At 37.9% G+C, this 26,729-nt stretch overlaps 1 protein-coding gene across 3 annotated transcripts; it reads left to right on the top strand.

Annotated features, from left to right (window-relative positions):
• The first annotated feature begins 65 nt into the window (after nt 1-65).
• LOC101858951 (copine-3) lies at nt 66-25,950 on the top strand. Of its 3 annotated transcripts, none has more exons than XM_005102968.3 (14): nt 66-164; nt 2,832-3,007; nt 7,373-7,552; nt 8,094-8,168; nt 8,965-9,039; nt 9,815-9,988; nt 10,779-10,874; nt 11,819-11,905; nt 12,608-12,667; nt 14,417-14,550; nt 15,996-16,102; nt 16,611-16,756; nt 18,040-18,276; nt 19,273-25,950. In XM_005102968.3, the coding sequence occupies exons 2-14, from the start codon at nt 2,843-2,845 to the stop codon at nt 19,399-19,401; spliced, it is 1,665 nt and encodes a 554-aa protein (XP_005103025.1). In that variant the 5' UTR covers nt 66-164; nt 2,832-2,842; the 3' UTR covers nt 19,402-25,950. The 3 variants fall into 3 exon arrangements, with proteins under 3 accessions (XP_005103025.1, XP_005103026.1, XP_035826872.1); XM_005102969.3 differs by having other exon boundaries at nt 99-164; nt 2,829-3,007; XM_035970979.1 differs by lacking the exon at nt 66-164 and adding an exon at nt 1,697-1,729.
• The last annotated feature ends 779 nt before the right edge of the window (nt 25,951-26,729 follow it).

Below are 26,729 nucleotides of genomic sequence, written 5' to 3'. Positions count from 1 at the left end.
GGGAAAGAGATATTTCCCCGGACAGTTTTGTTACGGAGTGCGAATAATCTTCTTCTTTTTGCGTTTTCGTCTTTTAATCTATTTTTACATTGCGAAATACTTTTTTACTTCCTCCTTGTTTACAATCTTGCAGTGGTCTACTGAACATACAGAACAGTGGCAACGTAAGTATTTATGCATTGCATTGCTGTACATTCTCATCATGGACAGAAACCTCACCCGTTTATTGCTTTGTTTTGCAATTGTTCGCTAGGCTGCAGATTCTACATCTAGATCTAGATCTAGATCTAGATCTAGATCTAGATCTAGATCTAGAATCTAGATTTAGATCCAAATCTCTAGATTAAGATTTCACGTAAAGTCAGTAAAGTAAAGAAGTACAGTTTTTATCTAGATCTAGATCTAGAATCTAGTCTAGATTTAGATCTAGATTCTATACGTTTGATTCGCGGTGAGCTAAGATATCAAACCTAACAACAGCAAAACATTAAATTGTGGTAAAAGTGTGTGTGTGTGTGTGTGTGTGTGTGTGTGTGTGTGTGTGTGTGTGTGTGAGAGAGAGAGAGAGAGAAAGAGAGAGAGAGAGAGAGAGAGAGAGAGAGAAATTATAGATCTAGAGAGGGTGACAGCTCGATTGTTCTTTTCTTCAAATTGTGATTCCTCCAACTCCAAAACAGAGGAAAAACGATCGTTCATCGAAAAGACATTCGCAATCTTCATTTGTTAGATCTAGATTCTAGATCTAGATCTACATCTAGGCTAGCCTCGAAACTAGATGATCAATGTTTTATGTCTGTCTGTCTAGATCTAGACCTAGGCCATAGATCTAGAAGAACCTAGGTCTACCCTGAGCCAAGAAGAACTTTCCGAAATCACAAAAGAGTTCCCATACCAGGTCTGTATACTTTGTGACTTTGGTCCCGGTTACCGGGTCGGTATACACAGAGTCCGAATAAGAAAAAATGTTATTCGGACACGGGTCCGGAAAAAAAGGAAGTGTCTTCGTTCTATAGATCTAACGTTCAGTGCTTTCAATTTTCCGCCATTTTTTTAGTTTCCCCCGCACCTTGTCTGCCGATCCGATGCCCGCCACCTCATTGATACGCCCCTCCCCACCCCCCATGTTTCCCACTTTCTTTGTTGTAGAAAAGGGTAAAATTGAAGATTAGCAGATCTCCTGGCACCTGCATATTATGAGCTGTGTAAAAAAAAAGAAGACCGATTCGTTCAAATACACAAGCCTGTGTCATCTCGATTGTTTACCAAGAAAAAGTTGTGTTGCTGTGTGTAGAGCCGAGCATACGGCAACTTTTGATTCCATAGACCAGCGCACAATTCATTAGGTCAAGACTAGCTTATATATTATTGTAATGATCAGTTGCCGGGGGGGGGGGGGGGGGACTGACGCGTATGCGACGTTCAATGCCCGGACCGATAGCGCCCCCCCCCTTCCCCGACACGCACACACAGCCACACGTGTGCAGGCCGCCCATCCGACCCCGACACACGCTAATGAGCCATCTTTAATTGTTTTTCTGATGACCTCTTGACAAATAAACATTTATTAGAAACGCTCTAACTTTTCAAGCCGACCTCAAATTCATCATAAGATAAAAACTCGGCTCCGGCACAATTTAACGCCATTTTGCCCAAAGTGATCCCGGTCTCTACCCAGCCTGAGGCAAGTCACGAGTGAGGCAGGACAGGAAGCCGGAGTCACGAGTCACAGGTAGCCAAACTATTTTATTCTGTCTTTCTACGTAATGCCGGCAAGACTCAATGCCGACTGCTCTTACTTAGAGTTCTTCATTTCTCTGCCTGTCTCGTCTTGAGATGTTAAAGGTTTTGCGGAGACATTTCATTTTGCATACGGTGATTTTGCTTTCATGGGTTTTACTTGAAATGTCCAGGTCTGGTTACAAGTTTAAAATGGTCTGGTCAAAATATTATAAAGGACAGCAGTTTGATGATGTGTTCAAAGAATAATGTTTGTCTCCTTCATTACACCTTCAGCAAGTAAAACGTTACTGCACTATTACACTATATATCCGGAAGGAGTTCCGTTGAGGGCCGCCCCCCCCCCCGCTCTTTCCAAAATGGAAATCTGATATTCTACACGACTCGAATTTGTCCTCCTCTGTAGCTGTCAAATGTGCTTTGCTCTAAAAAGGTAGCTCGCCTAGTCATCAAATATCATCATCATCCAGTGCCAGATTTGCGACAGACATCGCGACCATTGTTTTCCATTCATTCCTTTGCTCGGATGCTCTAAAAAAGCTACGTTTCCCTGATCTTTCCCTGTTACCCATTTGTTTAGGTTCCCTAAGTATGTTGTTCTGGGCCTACCCTGCCTCGCTTGCCCTCAATTTTGACAGTGAGAGCTAGATATTCAAGACCCTATGTCTATTCAGGTGTCCCAAAAACTGCATTTGTCATTTCCTGATTGTTTTTAACATTGAGCGTCCCACATGGGCTTCATCAAGCACTACCTTGATTTCTTTTCCTTCCACGATACTCTTAGCAGTCTCCCAAGAAACGACTTTTCTGTTGCTTCTATTTTATTTTCACTGTCTTTAGTGATTGTCCATCATTCACAGCGTAAAATACCAAAATGTATGTCATCAATTGGATTCTATAAGTGCAGCAACTCTTACATAGTTTGCTCGGCTCAGTGGACATTGTCACGGTAAGTGCCGGCCCTCTGTGGAACTCCTCACTCTTAATCAGACCTGAACTTACCAATACCTTTAATACACTACACATGCATTTTTGTTTTTTCATCTTGAGGGGATACTTTTGGAGGTTTTACTTCATATGTTTTCACCCAGCAGATTTTTGTACCATGGCATCCCACCAGCCAGGCTATTTGGGTTATGGCGCAGCCAATCAGCTGGTGCAGAAAGTTGAGCTGAGAGTGTCTTGTAAAAACCTGCTCAACAAGGACGTCACATCTAAGTCAGATCCCTGTGCTGTCCTTTACTTCAAGGAAGGAGGAAAGTTCCGAGAGGTAATTAAATGGATTTTTAAGGAGAATACATAGGTTCTTTGTTGTATATATATATATATATATATTGTAGAGCAAGTTTGTCACTTTGGCTTTGAGCCTCTGAATAGGGCCTACTCAATTATTCCCCTTCTGTATTAGTAGGGCACTGTCTGAGCTGTGTGCCTGTTGTAAAACAAGGTGTTTGTGTAAGTCATAATTTCCTTCTTTTGAACTTAACATCTACTTTTCAATGAAAATTTGACTGGAAATTAAGTAATATTATGTCCGGGCCGTTCAATATCAGTCATATGAAGGAAATTTCAAAACTGAGTTAACATTTTTTTTAAAAACTATCACCTTTTCCCTATAATTTAAAACAAGAATGAAGTAAATGTGACCATATTTTACGAAAAGACATGACTTTTAATTGTGTGAGAACTATACAGTTTTGAGCGTGGTTTCCCGTGGTTATTATTTTTGGCCTTTGGCGTTTGTTTAGAAAACCTTGAAAAAAAGGTCTAAGTTTTTAAAGATCATTTTTTTACACGAAATGTGTAAAATACCGGCTAAAAATGGAACCAAAGAAAGAACAGTTCTTTTTCTATTAGAATAAAGTCATTGGCTTGTAATTATTTTGCCAGAATCCTTCCACGAAACTACCGGGAGTACTCATTACACTACAGTATAGAGGGGACTCGCTCAACGCGAGGGCTGGAGCAGCGCCGGCCGAGACAACGTTCGGTGTTTTTATTGAAATAACGACAGATCATCGTGTTTGAGGCCATAAAATACTGAAATGAAATGATCTCACACTCATGAATGTGGCCAATGAAGAGACAGTATTTAATCATCAATCTTTCTGCAAAGCATTCAAATAAATGGGTGTCAATTTTGAACCGGCCGACCTCGCATTCTGACCGGGAGGGGTTTCCCTTTCCACAGCGATTCTCCAGCTCCAAATACTCGGATATACAAACAATTTACACTATTGTAAAGAAGGTAATCTGAACTTTTTCAAAGTGTTCAGCATTTGGTGTTTTATAGCCAAAGAATAAAGAAACAGAGATCTGAATTACCCCGATTTTACTGAAACCACGCGCTCGGAAGGTCACGAGTCGGCTTACGTGCCGTGTTTACGCTACCTAATTATATGTTTGCATATAAACACATAGCACTATAAACACATGAGAGCACACACACACACAAAAAAAACCCCACACACACAAACACTTACACACACAAACACACACACATACACACACATAAACACACCAACACACATACACACACATGCCCGTAGACCGCCTCGCTGGCCTCTTGGTTAGGAATCCGCTCTGAGAGATCTAGAAAAAGGTTAATTAGTCTTTTAAAAGCACTAAAACACAATAAAAACGAATTTTTTATAGTCAATCCAGGTGTAAAACTGAAAGATCAACAGACGATAACAGTTAGCGGGCACGCCCTCACAGTCAGCTGTTTACGTAAACAAACTTGAAGTGAGCTAGAACTTACCGTTTTTACTCCGTTTTACCAATCAGAGTTGTCTACATTTCAGATCATTCATGCTCGAAAAGGGGTCAAAATCTAAAAATTTATAGTTGCGGATGAAGAACGTTGAAGCCAATAGTTATAAATATTTAAGGTCTCTGGTTGAAGCAAAGGTGGCCATGAGGTAATGGTTCTAAAAATAATCTCACAGCTACACACTAGCAAGGTCCAAATTCTTTTATCTCGTCACCCAAGCTCACAACAAACCACAAACACACCTCATAAATAAATCAAAATAAAATATTTTTTGTCGATTATAGTTGTTTATTTTTATCTTAAATGAAGCAGAAGACATCAAAATTTCAATATATCCAAAACGCAAAAATTTCATGGAAAGTCACTTTTTGCCTTTCGAGCCTCGTAGCTGATAATAGTACAGTGCGTCTTACGACTGATATTGACTGGGGCAGACAGATATGTCTTTTGGTGTGAAAATGAAACTGATTTTGAAAAACAGTGACCACCAAGTGGGCCTTCATAAAGTGTATGGCTTTTTGAATATATGGTCTTTTCTTTCACAGGAGTTATTTTCACCGTCTACTTCAACTCTCTCAGAGTATCGACTGCTCTTGATAAATTAATAAAGCCAGCTTAGGAACTTAAAGCGCTGAAGAGTCAAGCTCTGTTTTGCCTTCTTTGATGTTTGAGACAACAACAGCTGAGAGTGGTATCATCACATTGTGTTAAGACAATTCTGAAGACTACAGAACGACAGTCTAATTTACGATGCAGACAAAATGCTCACCATCACTAGCACTGTGATAGGGCTTGAAGCATTCAAATTCAAAGTCTTAAACAGATTATGGACAGAATAGTTCTTATTCAGGCTATGGTACACATTTGTGAACCATCATTAACCATGTTTTCAGCAAATTTTTTGTTTGTTTGATTTATTATCATTTCATTTTGGCTTACAAGACCTCAAAACAAACCTGTTCCCAATCCAGATGCTGTTGTTCTTTTGAACTGTCAGCCAATGATGCAAACATTGAAGGGAGCATGTGGGTTTAAGATATTGTTGAGACTGGGGTCACAGTCAGGGTCTGAGTTTATGAAAGAAACAGTTTACTGAGCAAAAGTTATGCAAACACTTGAAGACCTGTGCACCCTGACCATGCATTCTGCTTTCAATTGATCTCAGGTTAACCCCTCAACATTGTTGTAACTCATCTCCACTACCATCCTTACCACTGAACATGGTGAATATGTAGTCTAAAACAGCCGTATGCACTGCTCATAGCCGAACGCTCCGTATCCTGGACTCTAGCATGGAGATCATCAGGAGAGAATGCGTCGCTGTTTCAGGCTCTTCCTCTCTGAAGCTTTTCTGAAGCACCGAGCCCCCTCACCGATGTGCGGTCTCCATTCTAGTCCGACTGTTTTCCTCTGCTTCTAACTCTTAGGATTCATTCCTGCCTGCGACCTCTTGCTTCAACCAGATCCAGTGACTGGCTTTATCTACTGTCTCCTGAAGATAGTTTATGAGTTTGTTGCTTTTCTTTGCAGTAAGTCCTGCCACTCTCATCCACTTACGGACGCTAGTTGCTACGAAACCTCTGCATCCTACCTCTACCGGAAAATGGGTTGCTTTCCATCCTGCCTCCTCTTATTGTTCAACAAGTGACTCGTATCAGTTTTCTTTCCGCTCGTGTGCGGCATAGATATTGTTCTTGTGGGGCACCGTGAGCTCCATCAGGTGCTCCTCTTTCTCTTTTTCCTCCCATAACAACAAGTCTGGCTTTTTTTTAGTCAGCAGCTACCTCCCATGTGCCTCCGCTCTGGTCTTCCATGGCTTCGTTTGCTTTCTTTCTTTTGGGAACCTTGTTTCCTTGCGGAACTAACACTATCTTGGTGAGTCCACGCTTGTGTAGCTTGGGGGCGTATTTTCCTTCTTCCGCCTGTTTTGTAGCCATTGTGGTCAGCACTTTCAGCTCCTCATTGTGCCTCCAGGTGTATCTGTTAAGAGCCAGGTTGCAGTTTGACAAAATTTTTAATATGCTTCATGGTTCCTAGCTTACCGCATCTACACTTGTTGTCCTCCTGCACCTTCCATCTGACAAGGTTCACCGGTGAAGGCAATGCTCCAAAGCAGAGATGGATGATCTCGTCAGTTGCAACTTCTGCCTTCCACTTTCTCGCTGTTTTGACACCTGGAGGTTTTCGACTGATCTCCTTATCCCTTGATTCTCTCAGCATCATGACAGTTCTAATCTTGCCTGCTTTGTAGATCTCCATGACTGATGTGAGAGGTAGTTGAATCGCACCTCTCTGTCTGTACAGGGATGACGTGTTCATTTTATGGGGTAGCCCAAGCCATTTCCTGATGTAGCTGTTACACTTTCTTTCAATCGTCTCAATCTTGACAGAGCAACTTCCTACTATGTCAGTTCACAATATTAAATGGTTTTTGTTTTAATGATGAAATGTTGTGGTTGGTGCTGTTTGAGCAATAACATGCAAGCATTTTGTCTTTTTGCCCTCTACTGTGTTGAGATAGAGGTACTATTATAGTTGTGAGGTATTCTATGGTGTACATTATTTGTGTCTGTTCTCAAAGAGAGAATACATACAAAGGCTGATGTACAATTAATGCTGGTCTAAGGGTGTAGGAAAATGTAAATTTGATTATATTTCTTATGTTGTAGTTGAGGGGACAATTTATTGAAATATTTCAAGAAAAAAATGTTGATTAGTGATAGTGGGTAACAATGTCGCTGTATGTAAATTAAATCTTTCTTTCATATGTTCTTTCACTCAGAATTCCCCCCCCCCCCCCACCTCCCCTCACCCCCATCTTTGTTAAATGTTTTCAACAAAAAAACTTACTTTCTTCTACAGTTTGCAAGAACAGAAAATGTGAAAAATGAACTGGATCCCAAGTTTGTAACACCTTTCAACGTAGAATATCACTTTGAAGCTGTACAGAATATCAGGATTCGTATCTATGATGTCGACAATTCAACAGAGGAATTGAGCGACGATGATTTTCTTGGTCAAATTGAATGCAGCTTGGGACAGGTAAAGATGATAATAGCTTTTGCAACATTGATCAAATTTGATAGAAAAATATTAATCTGTAGCTGGTTACTATGGTCTGATGATAAGTCTCTTTGCCTTGCTTGCAAATTGCATGAGTTAAGTTTTCACATTTGTACCCTTTTGTTAATGTTTAAGATGAATCCTTCACTTTAATTGAATACCAACGTAAATTTGTTCCTTCCTGCTGCTAAAATATGAAGTGTGATAACTCTTTATCTCCGAGGGGTGTGAACCCACTATGGGGGGCCCTCTTTTGATACAAAATCGAAAAGTGATGGATATGTCACTAAATTGCTCATTAAATCAAAACAAGTGGACCTATTTTGGTAGTTTTTCATCTTATGAATGAACTCCTGGTAAAAGAGACCTGTTTTTGGCAATTGTCGCCAGTTGCTCGCTAGCACAGCGGTTGCAACTGTGAGCCGCTGGAAGCAGCTAGCTGAGATAAGGAGCTAAAGAAAAATGTGGAAGGCTGAACAAATTTAGTTAATTCTTTTTTTTTTATAAATGTTTTTTCCAGGTGGTTTCAAGTAGTCCTTACACCAAACCTTTGCAAAAGAAAAGTGGAGAAGTCCTCACGAACAGTATCATTGTTGTGAGTATAACAAATTTTGCATTGCCCGTTATGATAAACAACTTTTCAACATAAGTCATATCACTACTCTGGAATTTGTTTGCCATAATCCTACATCTGGTCTATACTTATCTAAGCACTTCCCGTCTGCATGTTAAATCCTGAATATCGACTCCCTCCACCACCCCACCTTCTTGCCTGCCACATTACCTCATGTAACAGTAAAGTAAATTGGCTTACTTTACTTTTACTTTTTCATCCTCTGTTTCCTTTAAGTGTCGAGAGGAGATGCAGTTTTCTATGGTAGGCCAGCTCCGCAGCTCTTTCAGTTGTGATGTTCTGTTTTCTTAGGGTTTCCTTAACACCCTCGATCCACCTTTTGCGTAGCCTTCCTCTTCCTTTATAGCCAATAGTAAATTGGCAACAGGGTTTAATCTGATTTGGATATATATCCTCATGCAAGAGGTTTTGATCCTCCGAGCCCAGTTTCAAAAACCTACCTGACCCGCGCACTTGAGCTCCTTAGGGTCGACTGCTTAAAATTTATACCATAGCACACTGAGGTGTGCATTTGGTGGCCAAAAGGATAAAGTTAGTGCATTCTCAAGTTTAGGTTCGGTTCCTTAGTGTAAAGAGATGATAAAGAATACCATCTCTGTGCCCAGAATGAATGTTAGTAAATGACTTTACAGTGATATTAACACAATTACTCTATCCTGGATTTGGAGTTATGGAAATTTTTTTGTTATCTTGATATTTGCCAAATAAATTGCTGAAAATGTATTTTCATTTAATTCACAAGTCATATCTTCTTCAGATTACTGCAGAGGAAGTCAAGGAGGGCTGTGAACTGGCTATGATGAGGTTCAGAGCTAAAAAACTGGATAATAAGGTAACCATAGGGCAAAATAATGAACTTTTGTGCAATTGTCCTGCTTGTATCTTTTTGATGAATTCACTTTTTGTTAACTTTTAGAGGAGGTCTCTAAATGTGTTTCTCTCAACTGATGATTTGATAGTGTCACGTTAGCCACTATTTTGTCCGAACCAAAAGGGCTCAAAGTTCTTTAACGAAAATATGCATCACTTTGTTAAATTTGAAGTATTTTTTAAGATTTAAAATGTGGCATATAGGAAAATGAACAGGCTTTATATATATAGCAGTGTCAGTTTATAATGTATACTTTACTTACTTTTACTTTTCCGATCCAGCGGCCATTTGGGTTCTAGCCCTTCGGTCTGTCGATATGGCAAAGAATTGACAGGTTTTAATCAGCTGTGCTTTGTCGCTGTATAGAGTGGTTTATAATGTATAAAATTGACAATATGTCTGGTTCACAATTTTGTCAGACTCACTTTGCTTTTGAAATTCCTTTTTAACATTTATGAAAGTTACGAAATGTATACCTGGTGCAGATCAAAGATGTTGGCTGAGGAGCATGGCTCAATTGGCTAATGAAAGGTGGATGTTTGGGGTCAGATTCTTAATGGGATAAAAATTGTTCCAGTCCTTTTCGGAACGTTTTTTAAAATCCTCTACTCAGTCTTCGAAATATTCTAAATTATACTGAGGATGGTGTTATACTTCATTTTGATTATAAGAAAACTAACTCTTACTCTTCGGGATTCTGGTATGAAGCCTTTTCATTCACATGGCTCAATTTTAGGACTTTATGGGCAAGTCCGATCCTTTTCTTGAGGTCAGTGTGCCTCAAGCTGATGGGAACTGGCAGGTCATTCACCGTACTGAAGTGGTCAAGGATAATCTAAATCCAGAGTGGCGCCCTTTCACTGTGCGTGTTCAGACCTTGTGTGGCAACGATCCATCTCGTCCGATCAGGGTGAGAATAACAGCAGTCGGAGATGTTTCAATATTGTGTAAAATGATGAATCTGTATACTTTATTTCTTTAGTTAAGTTTTAGAGCCAACAGTTAAGTTTTCTCTTTCATGTATCTCTGAATCTCATTTTATCACTTTTTCAAAAGCATTATTTTTTTTTACATACAAATCTCTAATTTTAAAACATAATATGAATCAATACAACAATGAGTGTTTGTTGTTTTGTATTTATGTAGTATTTCACCGTAATGTAATCATTTGGTACTTGTCTTCTGTTGTGGTTGCTATAACGATGGTACAAAGGTGCATTATTTGTCCTATTTTAAGTAGTCATAGTTAGGGGTAAAATGATAATTGTTTTTTATGTCTCATAGTTACTGGAAAGATATTGGATACATTTTGTTGCTATTGATCCCATAGCACAAAGACTTACACCTTTCAATCAAAAGCTTTAAAGTGAATAGGTTTCCCTCCACTGTTTTGTCGTTTTATTTAATTCCATTCTGTGTGTATGATCTCTGAGGGACATATATATACGTAGCTCTCATGTCTTTTAGTGTGAGGCGGGGAAAAAGGGGATAATCCACTGTCTCATAAATGTGATCTCACTGCTAATAGATTGGGGGATGACTGGAAAAGTTAAGAGTATTTTCTTGGTTACTGAATGGATGCATTGGCGCATCTTTCGAAAAAACACTGAGTGCTTATTTTAAAAAATTTGCTGTCCTTCCAGTTTTCTCCTTCCCTCTGACCTGTCTCCTTTTCTGTTCTATTCTTTTAACCTTGTCAGTTCAGCGTCTTTGACTGGGATGGAGATGGCTCTCATGATTTGATTGGAAACTTCACCTCAACTTATGAAGAGCTGAAGAAAGCAATTGATTCTGAGGTATGTCTTTTTGTTTGCTTTTAGGATTAAAGATTGTTTGAGCTTTGTGTATGTTGATTGATTAAATTGTTTTACTTTTGCGTGATTAGAGATTTTATTCTTTTTTCTTTTTGCATGGTATTGAGGGAGGGAGGGAGGGAAATAGAGAGATAGAGAGAGAGAGAGAGAGAGACAGAGAGAGAGAGAGAGAGAGAGAGAGAGAGAGAGAGAGAGAGAGAGAGAGATATGGGAAACGAGGGATGGACAGACAGAAGAATGGACTGGTGGATGGAGGGATGGATGGATGAATGGACTGATAGAGTGATAGAGTTTGTAGTTATTGTCCGCGAATTTCTGCCTATCCATTCTACTCTTTCATTCTCTCATGAATAATTTGAAGAATAGTATGATAAGTTTTTTCTTTCTCTGTGATTTCTATTATTTTACTTTTTCATGATAATATTTAGCTGTAAGAATCGTGCTGAACTAGATCTATAGTTTTTGTTACCCCAGTTTGTTTCCTGTTGCTTGTTTGAGTTTTTGTGGCCATACACACCTTCTATGTTGTGAACCATCTGATATACTTCTTGTCTTTTTGGAGGCTTACTGTATTAATAAAAGCTATAAATTCATATAATAATTGGGAAGTGATGTATTTTGAAGTCTCAACCCAATTGGAGTAAAGCAGTCTGCTGCCTGCCCACTATGTGACTACCCCTCAGAGACAGTGGAACATCATCTGTTCTTCTGTAGAAAACTAACTGATTTAAGGGGATGTTTTCTTCCCAAGCTACCCCACACGTCTAATTGCCTCTACTCCTCAAGACAACAATTAGAACAGACATGCAGCTATTACCGAATGGCATCACTCAGAAGAGTTAACGCTCAGATGCTACTGGATCGCTAACAACAACAAGAACATGTATTTTGAAGTAGTATATCTATGTTTAGCTGACTTATTTCAGGTCACATGGCCTTGCATCAATGAAAAAAAGAAGGAGAAGAAGAAAAGCTATAAAGACTCAGGATCTGTTTCACTCTCTACTTTAAAGGTAAGTTGTCATTCTTTCTCACAGAGATACATATGAATGCTAAAAACTCTGAAATACCAATCTTTTAATTAAAAATTATTTTTTTTAAAAATTCAGGTTCTGTTTGTTCATATTAGAAAAAAATCGGAGGGTCTGAGGTTGAGGCTTTTTGGTTTTGTTTCTTGTTTTTGGTGAGGGGAGGGGAGGGAGGAGTTTGCCTGAATGTCTCAGTCCTCTCTGTCCGAGGTCTCGGTAAACCCGTCTTTGCAATGTCAGCTGTCTGCTGTGTCCAAAAATGCATCAGTGTGAGATAACGTACAATTTTAAAAGAAATGTTAACTCTTTCTGGACTTATCCTCAACTGTTGAATACTTCAACTTTTTTTCTTGAGCTCATGGTTAACTCCTAAGATTGCTTTCTTTGGTTTGCTTTGACAGACAATATTATTTACTAAGATGGTACGGACTATCATTTTTAAAATAATTTTTTTTTTCTTGAAAGAAGTCATAATAAATTAAAATCCTTTAACAAACATGTATTTCTTTTTGTTCTGTTTTAGGTTTATAGAGCGAGTCTCTCTCACAACTTATACTACTGTTTTTGTGCGTATTTTACTTAATATCTTTACATTTTAAAAAGAAGGATGCTACTAAAGACTAAATCAATAAGAACTCTTTTTTTGTTTCATTCACTTGTTTCATCCTTTCATTTTTTTTACAACAGATTAAAAAGGAGTACTCCTTCTTGGACTTCATATTTGGAGGGCTCCAGATTAACCTGACAGTGAGTGGCTTGCTTTGTTTGATTGTGAGAAAGTGGGATGATGGTAAACGTGGATGCTTTGGTCATTACATAATTTTGTTTGTTCATCTTATGGCTATTCGTGTGTGTGAGTGTGTGTGTGTGTGTGTGTGTGTGTGTGTGTGTGGGTGTGTGTGTGTGTGTGGGCCTATATATTTACCATGCCGCAGCAAATTCATCGTTGCAGAGGTCAATCTTATCTTATCTCTTCTCATCTATTCTCATCTCATCTCATGTCATCTCATCTCATCTCATCTTATCTTACATGTTTGTAGAGTTTCGCATTCCACAAATGAATGATCTGCATCAGAAATCTATACATTTAAGATAAGATAAGATACATTTTTATTGTCCAGATTTTTATTATGATTACTCTGTAGTACTCATATTGAACTAATAGTGAAAACATTACTTGACCGAATGGGTACATCAGAGACTACTAAATTGATAAATTTTGTTACTTTAGAGAGTCTGGAATTGCTGGAAAAGTTCCTGGAAATCTTGCTTAGGGATATGTTCTGGGTAAACTTTTGTTCGAAGTGACTATTTCTCCGAAATTTCTGGAAAATAAAGTTGAACTCCATTTCTCCGAACGGTTTCCGATCTCAAGATTGTTTGGTCATTTGCGAGATTTAGGCGTCATCCTTTCATTCTGCCATTCTGTAGACTAGGAAGAAACATTTTTTGCATCTAATTCAATTTCTAGAACTAGAGATTTTTTAAATTATAATGAATCTTGTGTAAATTATAGTGTTTCAAATGTTATCATTTATAGACTCTTGAAGTTTTGCAGGCAAAGATGATAAATTCATAGTAAATACAGTCGAACCTGCCTTAATGGAAACCTGTATAAAACAGAAACCTGTCTTAACGGAATCTCCCCGCTCCCCCCTTGATATATTCCTCTTTAATTACCTGTATAAAACGGAAACCTGTCCAACGCGGAAACGGAAAGAAAAATCCGCTCCCTTCCGAGGGTTTCACCTGTCTAAGACGGAAAATGCTTTGCCCGCTCAGCCTTGATTTGAAACAAAACTCACAAGTTTGGTTCCGCCGGCTCTAAACTTAACGCCATGGCCAAGCCGCTGGACGCGAATGGGGAGTAAGGGTGCAATTTGGGGGTAGATGTTACCCATCATGTGAGCCCTGAGCGATGCAGATGGTCAGTGTAGTGTGGGTGTGAAATCTCACGACTGCTCGTGAGAGTGCTCGAGTAGCGAGCGACTACGGAAACTTTCCTGAGTAGCCAGAAGCCAGAGGTGTCAAATTAGATTGACCAATGTCTGCCGCCCTGATCGTACGCCAGCCGAGAAAAGAGTTCCTCGAATTGTTGTTACAATGATGGCACTGAGGGGTGCCACTGTTGGGTGGGGCTAAGGGTGGAAGCAAAGGAGATGTTCAAACGTTTCTGTTTTTAATAGGTCAAACAGTGGTCCTATGAAAGGCAAGCACTGGTAGTAATTGGATAAGTAAAACTGACGCATGTCATTATCAGACAGGATAGCAATTGAGAGGTGTGAAGTTTTGACCACTGCTTGCAGATCGGACAAGCGATCCTTGATCCCACCGGCTGGGCCTTTGAAACCCCCCCCCCCCCTAAATTCCCCTGTCTAAGACGGAATTTTTTCCCCGCTCCCTTGCGATTCCGTCTTACACAGGATCGACTATATATATGTTTCTTTGCATCTGTATTTCCAAAAGTTTGAAATGAAATAATTTATGAACCCTCAGTTTGGTGTAGACTTCACGGGTTCCAACGGCAATCCCCGTCAGCCTGGGACTCTGCACTTTATCGACTTCCAGAATCCTAACGAGTACATGCAGGCAATCAGGGCAGTTGGCAATGTGCTGCAAGACTATGACTCGTAAGTTATGCTTTGTTGTCAATGTTCTATTCCCCCATTGACACAATTAATTTAGATTCTTTAGGAGGCAAGCTTCTTTGAACCTGCCTGTCAGGGTCGACGTGGGATGAGTGGGACGCAGCATCCCAATGGACAGACGGTAATATGTGATTTTTTTAAAAAACTGACTCCCCTTTAGAATTAAACTCAGATTTTCTGCCTGCGATGGCAAAGAGCCTGAGTGCTTTTGTCCAATTATGCTTTAGTTACGAAGTCAGAGGCTGAGAATTTGGAAGCAGAGAGTTTGAAGTGATCTCTCAAAATAGACACTTTTTTCTTTCATTATGTTTTAAAGGTAAATAAAATTAAAAATACTCTAGTCAGCATAAACAATTTTTTTTTTTTACCTTTGAGTACCTTCGAAATCAGAACGGAACCGTATGAAGTAAGATATGATATTAATAAGGTTTGATGTAAATGTACATTTTGTCAGCTTTACTTCTCCTTTCATTGAATTTTAATGAGAGTAATAATATGTATAATTTAAGATTTTTATGTATACCCGCATATGTTTTTACGGTCCTGTACAGCCAAGGAAAATTTCCCTCTGGGATAATAAAGTATTATCTTATCTTATTTTATCTTATCTTATAAATGAGTAGTGCACTGTCCCATCAAGAAGCAGTGAAACTTTCCCACTGACAGACTGCCACTCATTTGAAACATCTCCTCCAGCAGAGGTTTTGCCTATTTAACATTTACATACTTTCTCTTTTCCGTATGTCTTTTTAGTGATAAGTGAATGGTCAATGAGTGAGTTATAATAATATTTAATTTTTCTGTATAGTTACTCTCCCAGGGCGAGATAAGTCTCATGTCAACGTAATTTTCTTTATCTCAAAGTCAAAATAAAACTGAAGGTTGGAGAACGTCACTGGTAGTTCCTACTTCTTTTTCTTTTCTCTTTCTTTTCTGTCTGTCTTTCTTGCTGTTTCCCAGCGTTAAATGATCATTATCATGTTGATATGCATACGGAACAAATATTGGGAAATTTTTTTAGCAATAGAATGTGCGTACTTTTACAGTTAGTTCGAAGGGACATACGACAGTGGCCTCATATCTCCAAGCCAAAGGCCCAAAGCTGCTTATTATTTGTGTCCATAATCCACTTCAAAGCTGGCATTATATTTCAGCTGCTACCGGAATAATTTTTGCATCCTTTAGAAAAGTACTTTATCACGGTTTTCTTGGTTTACGTAGCTGCACTTACAACAGTGTGCTCCAGAATATGTCCGTATGCGTAGGGCCAACAGAATTGGTCAAACGAAACATTCTTGCCGAATATTTTCATTTTCACTGATGTATTGGATTCATAGTTTCTTTAAGACCTAACTAAGCTGCTGTAAAACATTGTCTAAGGTATCTATAAAGGATTGACATACTGATTTTATTTAATTTCTTTTCAGTGACAAGCTGTTCCCAGCCTTGGGATTTGGAGCTGGGATACCCCCTAACAACCAAGTCTCTTTTGAGTTTCCACTCAACTTTAATCCCCAGAACCCGTTCTGTGCTGGTAAGCATGTTTGTGTGCATGTTGACCGATTGACACTTGAGAGCTTTTTGAAGAAGCAGTGAGGACTCTGTTTTATTGTTGCTATTGTTGTTGAGGTTGTTATTGATGTTATGGTTGTTGTTGTTTTTGAAGTAAAACATCCTCCTGGATACAATTTAGGTCATTTCGAAGGCAGAGCACAAGGTGCTCTGTCAAGGCTGTGGACTAAGAGGAAATAGTTCAGAAAAAATGAGAAAAATAAACAGGGCCTACTGTGATTTGAATCTGGAACATCTAAACTGTACTCTCCTTCTTCTTCTTCTTCTTCTTCTTCTTCTTTTTCTTCTTCTTCTTTTCATCCCCCTCTTCCTCCTCCTCCTTCTCCTCCTCCTCCTACTCCTATTCCTCCTCCTCCTACTGCCTTCTCTCCCTCCTCCTCTTCCTTATTAATATCATGATAGTTGTAATTATTATTATTATTATTATTATTATTATTATTATTATTATTATTATTATTATTATGATACAGGCATCCAAGGAGTGCTAGACACTTACGTCAACTGTATGCAACACATTCAGCTGTACGGCCCCACCAACGTGGCTCCCATCATTCACCATGTTGCTCGCTTTGCCGCTCAAGCACAGCAGTGGGAGATGCAGGGAAAAGGAGCTGGGGTAATATGTTGTCGAGATTACGTCCAACATATTTTTTGTACAGATAGGATTTGTTGTTTTGATTGTTAATGCAGTTACTTTTTTGAGCTGTTGAAAGGGGTGACTCAGATTTTAGTTGTTTACATGAGGCTTGACTGATATTCACGGAGTTATAGCTCTGCCAGAATAACAATGTGAGGCCTCGACTGATATGGGCTTAGAGAAAGTCAAAATGGTAAATCTGGATGGTGGTTAGATGGGTTTTTGTCTTCTTTTTTTTTTAGCATATAGGCACTTTAAAATTTTGTTTTACTAGTATGATATGTGCTTTGAGATATTGAGTCTGAGATATTGAGTCTCATAGACCTGTCAAGTTTTCCAGACCCCCCCCCCCCCGGGGGCGGTGCTACTGACTGATGTGTCTTTAGGCCATTCCCAAAGGTGGGGACATTAACATCTCGAGTTCTTATACACAGTAGAATTGTAATTGTAAATGAGCTGATTCATCAATGTCATGCTCATAACTGTGCCTGAACTGCAACAGGGAATTGCTGCGTTTTCTTTCCTTATCCTTACTGTCGTCATTTTCCACTACTTCTTGTGTATGTTTGTCACACTCTTGTGACCCACTATTTCCGGGGTGCTTTGATAGTCGAAGCAGACTTTCTGCTGGTGAAGCTAGAGAGGTGAGCAGAGTAAGTCTGATTCCCGGTAAGGACTTCTCTGTCAACATCACCCCTTGGTGCTCATATGACCTTATGCAGTTGCGAGCACTGTAAAACCTCTACTAAAAAACTTAAAGTTTTTCAGTTAATATTACTTGCTTTAGAAAATTTATTACAATTTTATTTGGTTTTTCTATTAAAACCTTTTAGTGGTGTCATCTAGATTAGGAAAGGTTTCCGAATTTTATGGGATGGACAGAGGGTTTTGTAATTTTGGCACAAAAAAGCTTGAATCATAGCTTCACATTTCTGTAATTTCAAAAGTTTCTAGAAGAATAGCTTCACTTCAATTTTCATTTTTTCAGAAATTTCTAGATTTCTGTGATTTCAAACATATATATATATATATACTATTATGCATGTAATGACTTACTGTGAGTTCATATTTATTGGTCTATTTTACTATTTTTATTGATGAAACCGATGTGAAAGTATGTTTATTTTTCACATTACTTGAAAAATGATGTTTGATATTTTTTATTCTTTCTATTATTATTATTATTGTTGTTATTATTACTCACGTACCTTGTGTATATCGGTTGAGATTGTTACCATAATTTTGCTATTCATTCATTCCAGATGTACTACATCCTGCTGCTTCTCACTGACGGAATTTTGTCGGACATGGGCGATGTCCGTAATGCCATTGTCTACGCCTCTGGCCTGCCCATGTCCATCATCATCGTAGGTGTGGGTCTGGCAGACTTCTCCGACATGAACCAGCTGGACGGGGATGACGGAGTCCTCAAGTCGACCAGCCGTGAACCCGTCAAGAGGGACATTGTTCAGTTTGTGCCTTTCAGGGACTTCAAAAACGTTAGTTTCTCTCTCCCCCTCCCCTCCCCCCACCCCCTCTCTAGTGGGCGGGGTAGTATGGTAATATTTAACCCTATCTGTACGTCGTGTTTTACTATCATATACTTACGACGTGGGGAACTCTCTGCCCCCACTTTCCAAAGAGGAAATTTACTCGTTAATCTGATCTGCACGCTTTGCATAGCAGTCTGTCAAAATGATTTTTTGAGAAATACTGAAAGTTTCAAAGGATCTTTGCTCTAGAAGTATTGTAAACTGTGAAGAATAAAACCCTTTGGGTACAAAATGACCCCAGATGTACGGATAGAGTTAATTAAATCAATTCACTGCACACAACTTGAAGTGCAGCCCCTGTAATGATGGACTATATAATCTGTTTTTGTATGTGAAATCACCAAGAGTTTGTTTGATTTATTGTTGTTGTTGTCGTTTGTTTGAATTAAAAATATATTTTTGTTTATTTGTTTGTTTATTTGTTGTTGTTTTTTTTGTTTTTTGGGGGGGGCAACTTTTTTCTTAGAAATAAGTAATTCAGATAGGTTAGTTTTAAGCTTTCATTTTATATGTTTAATAGAACAGCTTTTATTTATCCATTTGAAGATTAAAAATTGTATTGGAGTATACATGTATTCAGCTCAAATATTGCCACCCAGTACAAAGCATACTGCAGTCATTGATTGTACATGTTCCAACATCTTCACAAAGGACCACAAGAAATGCAATACTCGTACCCTCTTGTACTCTTTTGATCTTTTGTGCCTGTACTGCTATCTATGCAGTGATTAGTGGACTCTTCACGCTGGCTAAATAAGTGATTTTTATCCCCCTGATAAATCAATTTCACTTTTGTTTATGGGGGCATGGTACATTTACAATGAAATGTCAATCTTTCTTTGACTGGCTGCTACACTATTGGATTCAGTTTTTGTCTTCTCTGTATCTTGCAAGTCATTGTGTATGATGTTGACGAATCTGTTTTTTTTATCCTGTTCACAGTCAAGCCCGGCGGATCTGGCTCGGCATGTCCTTGCGGAGGTTCCCAAGCAAGTCACGGGCTATTTCGCGATGAGAGACCTTCCCCCCAACGTGGTGCCCCAGGCTGGGCCCCCTCCTCCAGCCCAGTAAATCAATGCACAGACGCTGCGGGAGTCTATGTTGACAGATAAAAGTTGTATTAACACTTAACCCTTAATGTGTTGTTAATGTCAAATGATATAGATAGTAGCGCAAAAGTCAGGAATGGTCTAAATTGTGTCTATTGGGACGTAAAAACATCTACCTACAATAGCAGGACATTCAACTTTTGACCCCAAAATAGAGTGGAAGTTTGATTAAACCATAAAAATATTGTCCTTGACGGGATTTGACTTTGTCAGAAACCGTGATACAACTCTCAGCCTTAGACAAGCCTTGTGATATAGTTCAAAATTGTTTAAATGTTGCACCATTGAAACACTGCTAAAAGGACAAAGCAAACTCTTACAAAGTAGAGAGGTAGCTGGAGAAAGACGTTTTTCCATACACATCTTAGCACCGTTGTCACTATGGACTGTGAAGCGGTAAGAATCATTTATTAGAAAGTACAGGTACTGAAGAGGGTTTCAAACTACCGACTTCAGAAAATGAATACTTTGTCTCGACGAATTTCCACTTTTCAAAAAACCTTTTTACTGTCAAGTGGGACCTTTTTGCTATGAATAGCCAGTAGTTTGTACAAATAACCCATTATTATTACCCAAGATAACCATTCTTTTAAAATTTAAATCGACTAAATATACTAGTTCCTCCCTCACATGCCTCCTATCACTAGTCACCATGATGGCTTCTTTCATTCGTTGGTGCTCCACACCTTGCCACGACAGGCCTCTATCTTCCCTGGTCTCGGCTTTCATGTACCATTTCATGAAGTTGTAGACCTTTGTTGGATTTTACATTTTCAATGTATGATGTTGGAGGCATTGCCTGATTTGTCTTTGCCTCTACTTTGCTCTGTAGCACATTTGCCGTCAAGTCCGTTTTTAGATTTCTGTTTGCATGACCAAGGTATTTGAGTATCCCTTTACTTTCATTTTTGCTTTAGTTTCTTTTAACACACTGGGCTGACTTTCTCCAACTTCTTTGTGTTTTTCCTCTGACCTGTTTTCTCTACATGGCATTAAGCCAGGTTGTTGTAGATATTTCTCAGTCTCATTACTGCGGGTATTTTTTGGTCTTCCGCTTTTTATTTTCTTTGTTGTTTTTTTTATGATGCCATACGAAAGTCTTGCATTCCTTTCTCAGTATCCCCCAAAAACATGGTAGTCTTTCCTGTCCTGCATGATTTTTTAAATCCCATTTGTTAGTGAATTGTCAAAGCAGGGTTTCTTTTGGTTATTCTTTCTACAAAGCTTACGCAAAATGTTTAACTTTCCCCATTTCAGGTTTATTTTCATTGCCATAGAATATTGCTGTTGGTTATAAAGTACATACTTAAATTTTGTTGTGTTCATGACTTAAACATTCATATTGACTTTAAAGAGTCATAAAAGGCATTGCATAACAGAATGGGGGCATATTACATACTCAAAAGAGAACTTGAAATCTTTTTCTATTGACATATAGATTTTGATAAGCTTAAGAGAAAAATCTATTTTATAAAAGGCGTAGCATGTTTTACCTGAGGTTTTTTGGTTCTTAAAAGAAAGAGAAAACAAGTTTGTAATTTTAAAAAATGGAAGGCCTAGCCTTTTTTCTCTTTCTGAAACAGTTGATTGTGTACTTTTTTTGGTGCTTTTTGCGGAGTATGAACTGTTGACACATCAGAATATGGGATGAAAAATTTTCTGTTCTGTCACTGGTTCTTCATATCTCTACTGTTAGGCTGTATAGAATACTCTTCGTTGCATTCTGAACATTTATATCAACTTTACTTTGTTATCCCTTTTGTTTTGAGTGTATTTGAATTGTTGCAGTATTACCGGAGGAACGATTTTGGGGAAGGGAATGGCGAGAAATTTTTTAATGCTGTTGAAACTGCGATTAATGATAAAAAGTTTTATGCCACTGATTCCATGTTGATGAGCAATGTTACTCTAAAGTGCCATTATTGCAACATGTGGCAATGTTTCTCTTTGGGTTACGATTTCTTCAATCAAATTGTAATTTGAAAAGCTTTTTTCAAACTATCATACGTCCATGGGTACTCTACAGGTATTTGCCATGGTAAATGCTTATTATTTTTTAATTCAACACCATTGTCACTTACAGCAATTATGTGTTCAGCTTTGTTGGTTTTTCGTAATTGATATTCTGTATGTATTTCCATCTGATTTTCTTGGTTCCTTTTTGCTGGTCCTTTTTCTCCTGCTTACCTCACTCAATTCAGTTTTTTTTACTCATTGATGTCTTTTTTAATGAAATATACTACTTATATTTTTCTCGCCCTCTCAATGTATTCTTATTTTTCTTTCAGTAAGTTGTTTTTAAAAGTGATGTAGCAGTTTTTGGTTTTTTTTAGAAATTCGCCTTTTACATATCATATCTAAACTTATCCTGTCCAGAATTATTAAGAATTTTACATCGTTGCATTTTGAGTAATATACTCTACATTATCCCAGTACTAAATATTTTGAAGTATGCAACAGTAATACTTATACATTACACTATAGTCCTTTTAAATTCCTTAATCGTACTGTTTCTTGGTACATGCAATTTCTTCAAATCATTGGAAAAAGCTGTCAGTATACATGCAGAAAGTTTCTTTGTTTCTCCCTTGCTTCTTACTTTCACTAATGACCGTTATGCTCCTGTATGCTTTTCTTTATCTCAACAAACAAACAGGAATTATTTGCTCCTGTATGCTCACATAACTGGCCAGTACACCATTTAGTTTCATAGTCCAGTCATCATTGATTTAGTTTGTAGAGCAGAGTATACTCAGAATGGAAGAACGGAAGTATAGGTTTCTTTCTCTACAGTGGAGTCCACTTAATCTAAACATGGTCAATCTTTTTGACTAGCTGGTAGTCTTTAGTACTTTATTCCAGAGTGGGCAATGTACTGATACTGGACAAGTTAGGAAGAAAAAGGCAGCCTTTTTCCGCCTTATTATATCCTGTCCAGGTCAGTTTTGTGACCACTTTTATGAATTCAATAGTGTCAACCTTTTCATACAAGTAAAAGAACAATCGTGATGGTTAGTTTTGTATAGATTTACATGGGTGATATTTACTTTTATAGACAGCCTTACTCTTGGATACCAGGTACATTCCGTGTGTCACAAACTGCTGAGATATTATAGTGTGATGATATTTACCAGATGCTGATAACTTTTTGTTATGTTTTGATTCTATAACCTTACTCTGTGCTATACTTACACATTTAGCTCTTTTTGAGATCTTTGGGTGATTATGAAAATAATGGCTCACAAAGATAATGACTCAATATTTCTGATGTGTTCAGAAGTTCGATCTTAGATTAAAGCTTTTTCTATGTAAAAAAGAAAGAAAAAGAGAAGACATTGTAATCTGAATATTCTGAGGTGGAATTTCCATTTATATAAAAGTGTTCTCTAGCAATAATCCTAACTCTTGAGGACTGCTGCTGTTCACTTTGATGTGTGACATTTATTAAGGGGGAATCAGGTCAGTTTCAAGGTCGACAATGTTGAATCTCAACTTCTTTCTCTTACGTATTATTTATATGGTTTTATTTATTAACTAAAGCCTTAAAGTTCTTTAATTCGGTGCTGATTTATTGTCTATTATGTTTATATAAACAGCTGGCATGAAAAAACTAAGACACTTTTATTAATGCTTTTTTAAATAGATTTTTTAAAAAATATTTTGTAGTCATTTATTCTTGGAAATGCATTCTCCTCTCAATTTGCTGTTTCATTATCTCTTAAATCATTTATTTATGTTTGCATTAATTGCCTTTTCATTTTATATACAAGTTGCTATAGTTAGAGTGATGGAATATATTTTAATCAAGTAACTGACTTTAATCTCTGACTGAGAGCAAATTAAAGATAGATCTAAATAATTTATAACTTGAGTCGTGGTGTTAAATCTTGATTTATCCTACTAGTGAAATTGCCAAGTTGCAATCACGAGTTTCAGCGAGTGATTACAACTGGCAATTTCACAAGTAGGATAAATCATGGTCAAACATCATAACGAGTGTAATAAATATTTCATACCATACTTGCACCAGCTGGCGAAATAGATCCGGAAAAAGAAAATTCAAATAATGAGCCAATTCAACATGAGGATCCATTCAAGATTCTCAAATGAAAACAACATTTTCATGCCCGTCGGAGTCAGAGTTAGGATTTTTTAAAATCTGGATTGTTTTCCTTTATTTTTAGCCACGCTAATCTACATGTTGCGCTATCCGTATGCCTCTCTCCACGAAATAAACCCAAAAAGAAACAAGAATAAATAGGCAAAGCAAGCAGAAAACGTACGATTCAAAAGTTGGAAAATTAAAAAATTGCTTTTATACAACCTGTTGTCATCTAGCATTGCACTGAAATACATGGCCGTACTCTGATGTAATCCTGGTTCACTATGGTGCGTACTATTTGACTCAGTATGGAACAAAATTAAGGGAAACATAGAGAGTTGTTCCTACTCTCTATTATAATAACAGTGGGAGACTGGTGTTTGGCACTTCATTTGGGCGGATATGGTGAGCATGCTTTGCAGTAACGTTTTTACAGGGGAAAAGAGTGGCTACCATAACATTGCACGGTCTAGGAATATTATGATTCAAGTCTATACGCTTCTTAAAGTGACAGTAGGTTAGAAGGCGAATATAGTATGCAGAATAATTAATGCAATTTTATATTTCATGTGTGAGATAACAGCTTAGCTTCTTTTTCACGTGGGAAATATGAGGATTTATTTTACCGGAAGTGCAATGCTAAAACATTCATGCTCAACCCACCAATGGTGATCGCCGTATGAAAGGAGAGCCTTCATGACCAAGAGGAGACAGACTCCCACACACTCAGCACAATAAAAGAAAAGTGTGTGTGGGGGCAAAGGGAAAAAAAGTTTTCTCCGAGGAGTGGTCAGGCGTGTCTCAAACCAGCTCCTCATGGAGACAATTAGCAGGAAGACCATGGGGTGGACGCTGGAAAGGAGAGATGAGCAGCTTTGGACATGTGCCGCCTGCTATGATTCTAGCTCTGGATCCAAGTAAATCCAAGTAATGCTAAAAGAACTCCAAGTATGGTATAAAAAAAAAATTAAACGCTTACCTATTTTGATGAGATCTCCTTGAAGATCAAAAATCAATGCAGCCAGGTTTATAGATTTTTTTAATGCATGCTATTATAATATACCAAACTTCATAGAACTTTTATTGCTTTCATCGGAGCAAAAAAGAGTTTTGTAGTTTCAAGGTCCCTTAACTTACCATAGAAAGCCCTTTGTTCTGTAGTGTCACTTGTTCAGTTGTAGATCTTGGTTTGTTTCTCCTCATCCATGAGCCATGTGGCTTGCAAACATCAAGTAAGTTTCCTTGTGTATCTGAAAAAATTTCTGTCTTTATTATAACAATTGGGTGCCCTGATTTGTATTAGAGCCTTACAACTACTTTATGTCCCTGCAGCCGCCTTTTTGTGTCTCTAGGATGCTTTATGTATGTTTAAAAAAAACCCAGATGGAACATTCGCTGTGCTTTTTGTTTTGTTTTCAAAGCCATCGTACATTGATTGAATTATAAAATGCATTTCTGTATAATTGCTCTCGAAAGAATAAGTAACTATTTGATTATTTTCATTATTTTTTTTGTAACGAGTATGAGTATTTATTATCTTTGCAAAACTAACTAGCTGTTACTTTATCTATTTTGGGAGTTATGCTGTTCTCGCCTCAGAAATTTCCCCTTTTGGATTGTTATTTGTGAAAGGCCCACTGCTTCATAGCAGATTCTTGTCTGTAACATTTACTTTAGTCAAAGATGATTAAATCTGTGAATTGACCAAATTGTGTCTGTCAGAGTGTTGAACTGATACTAAATCTGTGTGCAAACAGAAAGTTTTAAACTTCTTAAAGATTTGTATAAAGCAATGAATTTCCCACAAGTACAGGACTTAAAGAAAACACCTGCGACGTATGGACTTGTGTAGGGATTGCTGTAGACATTACCTTCCGGTGAAATTTTTATTAATTGCAAGAAATATTACCTTCTGGAGAAATTTGTGTTAACTGCTAGAAATCAATTTCTTACATTTTGAATTTATTCTTTGTTCTGGCCAAGACACAGAGAGGCTGTCTGAGACTGACTCCCAAAATTGTCTAAAATTTCTCTGAACTGCGCTTATTTTACAACTGCCTTTTGATGGATTTAATACAACAAAAATTTCATGCAATCTACTTCTGCCGTGTATTGGTTTTTTTTGTTTCCAAGTGTCTTTCTTTAACAGAGTGCAGAGAATTGATTATTTCCTTGGTTTCACTGCCACAGACTTTGTAGCGTGCATTGTCCTAATTTGCAGCTGACACAACAGGCTTACTGTTGTCTGTTCTGCATCCATCCCAGTGCCATCTGCTAGGGCTAACATGTACTTGTAGGTCCTTACAATGTTTTTGCAAGTACTCATTTTTGTTTACATTGTTATATATATTTACTGAAATGTCTATATATATTTGCTTCAAATAAATATATCCATCTGTTCTTACATCAGATCTTGTTACAGGTTTCTTATTCTAATGTTTGTGTGAAAGGAAACCTGTGTGAAAGGGAAAACAGTGGGTCGCCACTTTGAAGTTTAGGTGATCTCTTTTATCATTGTTTACTTTTTTTGTGTACTCAAGCCTATTGTATCCCCATGCTTATTGTCATAATTATCATTACCAGCCTTACCAGAGAGGTGGTGGGAGGGTGTCTGTGTTGGATTCTACTTTTTTCTTTCTTTCTGTCATTTCTGTACGTCTGGATTTTTTTGCCTCATTGAAATGGCTATTAGTTTTGTCAATGTAGGCCTACTTACTTACTTATTCTTTAGAGTTAGATGATCGTTGGGACACCAAGGCAGATCAGGCTACCATTTTTCTCCATCCTTCTCTATTTTCAGCTACTACTATTCTTTATTTAAAACATCAAGCTCTATCTGCACCAGCGTTTGCTTCTTCACCATCATCACCACCATCATCATTTTGACTGTCATCATCATCATCATCATCATCATCATCATCATCATCATCATCATCATCATCATCATCATCATCATCATCATCATCATGTGGGATAAAGATACACGAAAGATAATCTAGAAAATGACAAATCTTACAAGAAATATACCATAAACTTTATAGGTTTAAATAGTCCAACATTTTGATGGGAGGACTTCATGAGGGGAGACTTTTCTTTCTGTTTTTACTATTATCATCATCTTAAACATCAGCATCACTGCCATCATCATTATTGCAATCATCACTTTCATAAATCCATATTAACCACCA

The sequence above is a fragment of the Aplysia californica genome, unplaced genomic scaffold, assembly GCF_000002075.1.
Source record: "Aplysia californica isolate F4 #8 unplaced genomic scaffold, AplCal3.0 scaffold00352, whole genome shotgun sequence".
Classification (NCBI taxonomy): Eukaryota; Metazoa; Mollusca; class Gastropoda; order Aplysiida; family Aplysiidae; genus Aplysia; species Aplysia californica.
Note: the sequence above shows the minus strand (reverse complement) of the source record. Positions and strands in the feature narration are given on the sequence as shown.

Excerpts from the sequence above, each read along its gene's own strand:
- LOC101858951 (XM_005102968.3), top strand. The coding sequence starts at position 2,843 with ATGGCATCCCACCAGCCAGGCTATTTGGGTTATGGCGCAGCCAATCAG. Across the intron at positions 11,906-12,607 it reads TTTCACTCTCTACTTTAAAG|ATTAAAAAGGAGTACTCCTT; the intron begins GTAAGTTGTCAT and ends TTTTTACAACAG. Across the intron at positions 12,668-14,416 it reads GGCTCCAGATTAACCTGACA|TTTGGTGTAGACTTCACGGG; the intron begins GTGAGTGGCTTG and ends ATGAACCCTCAG.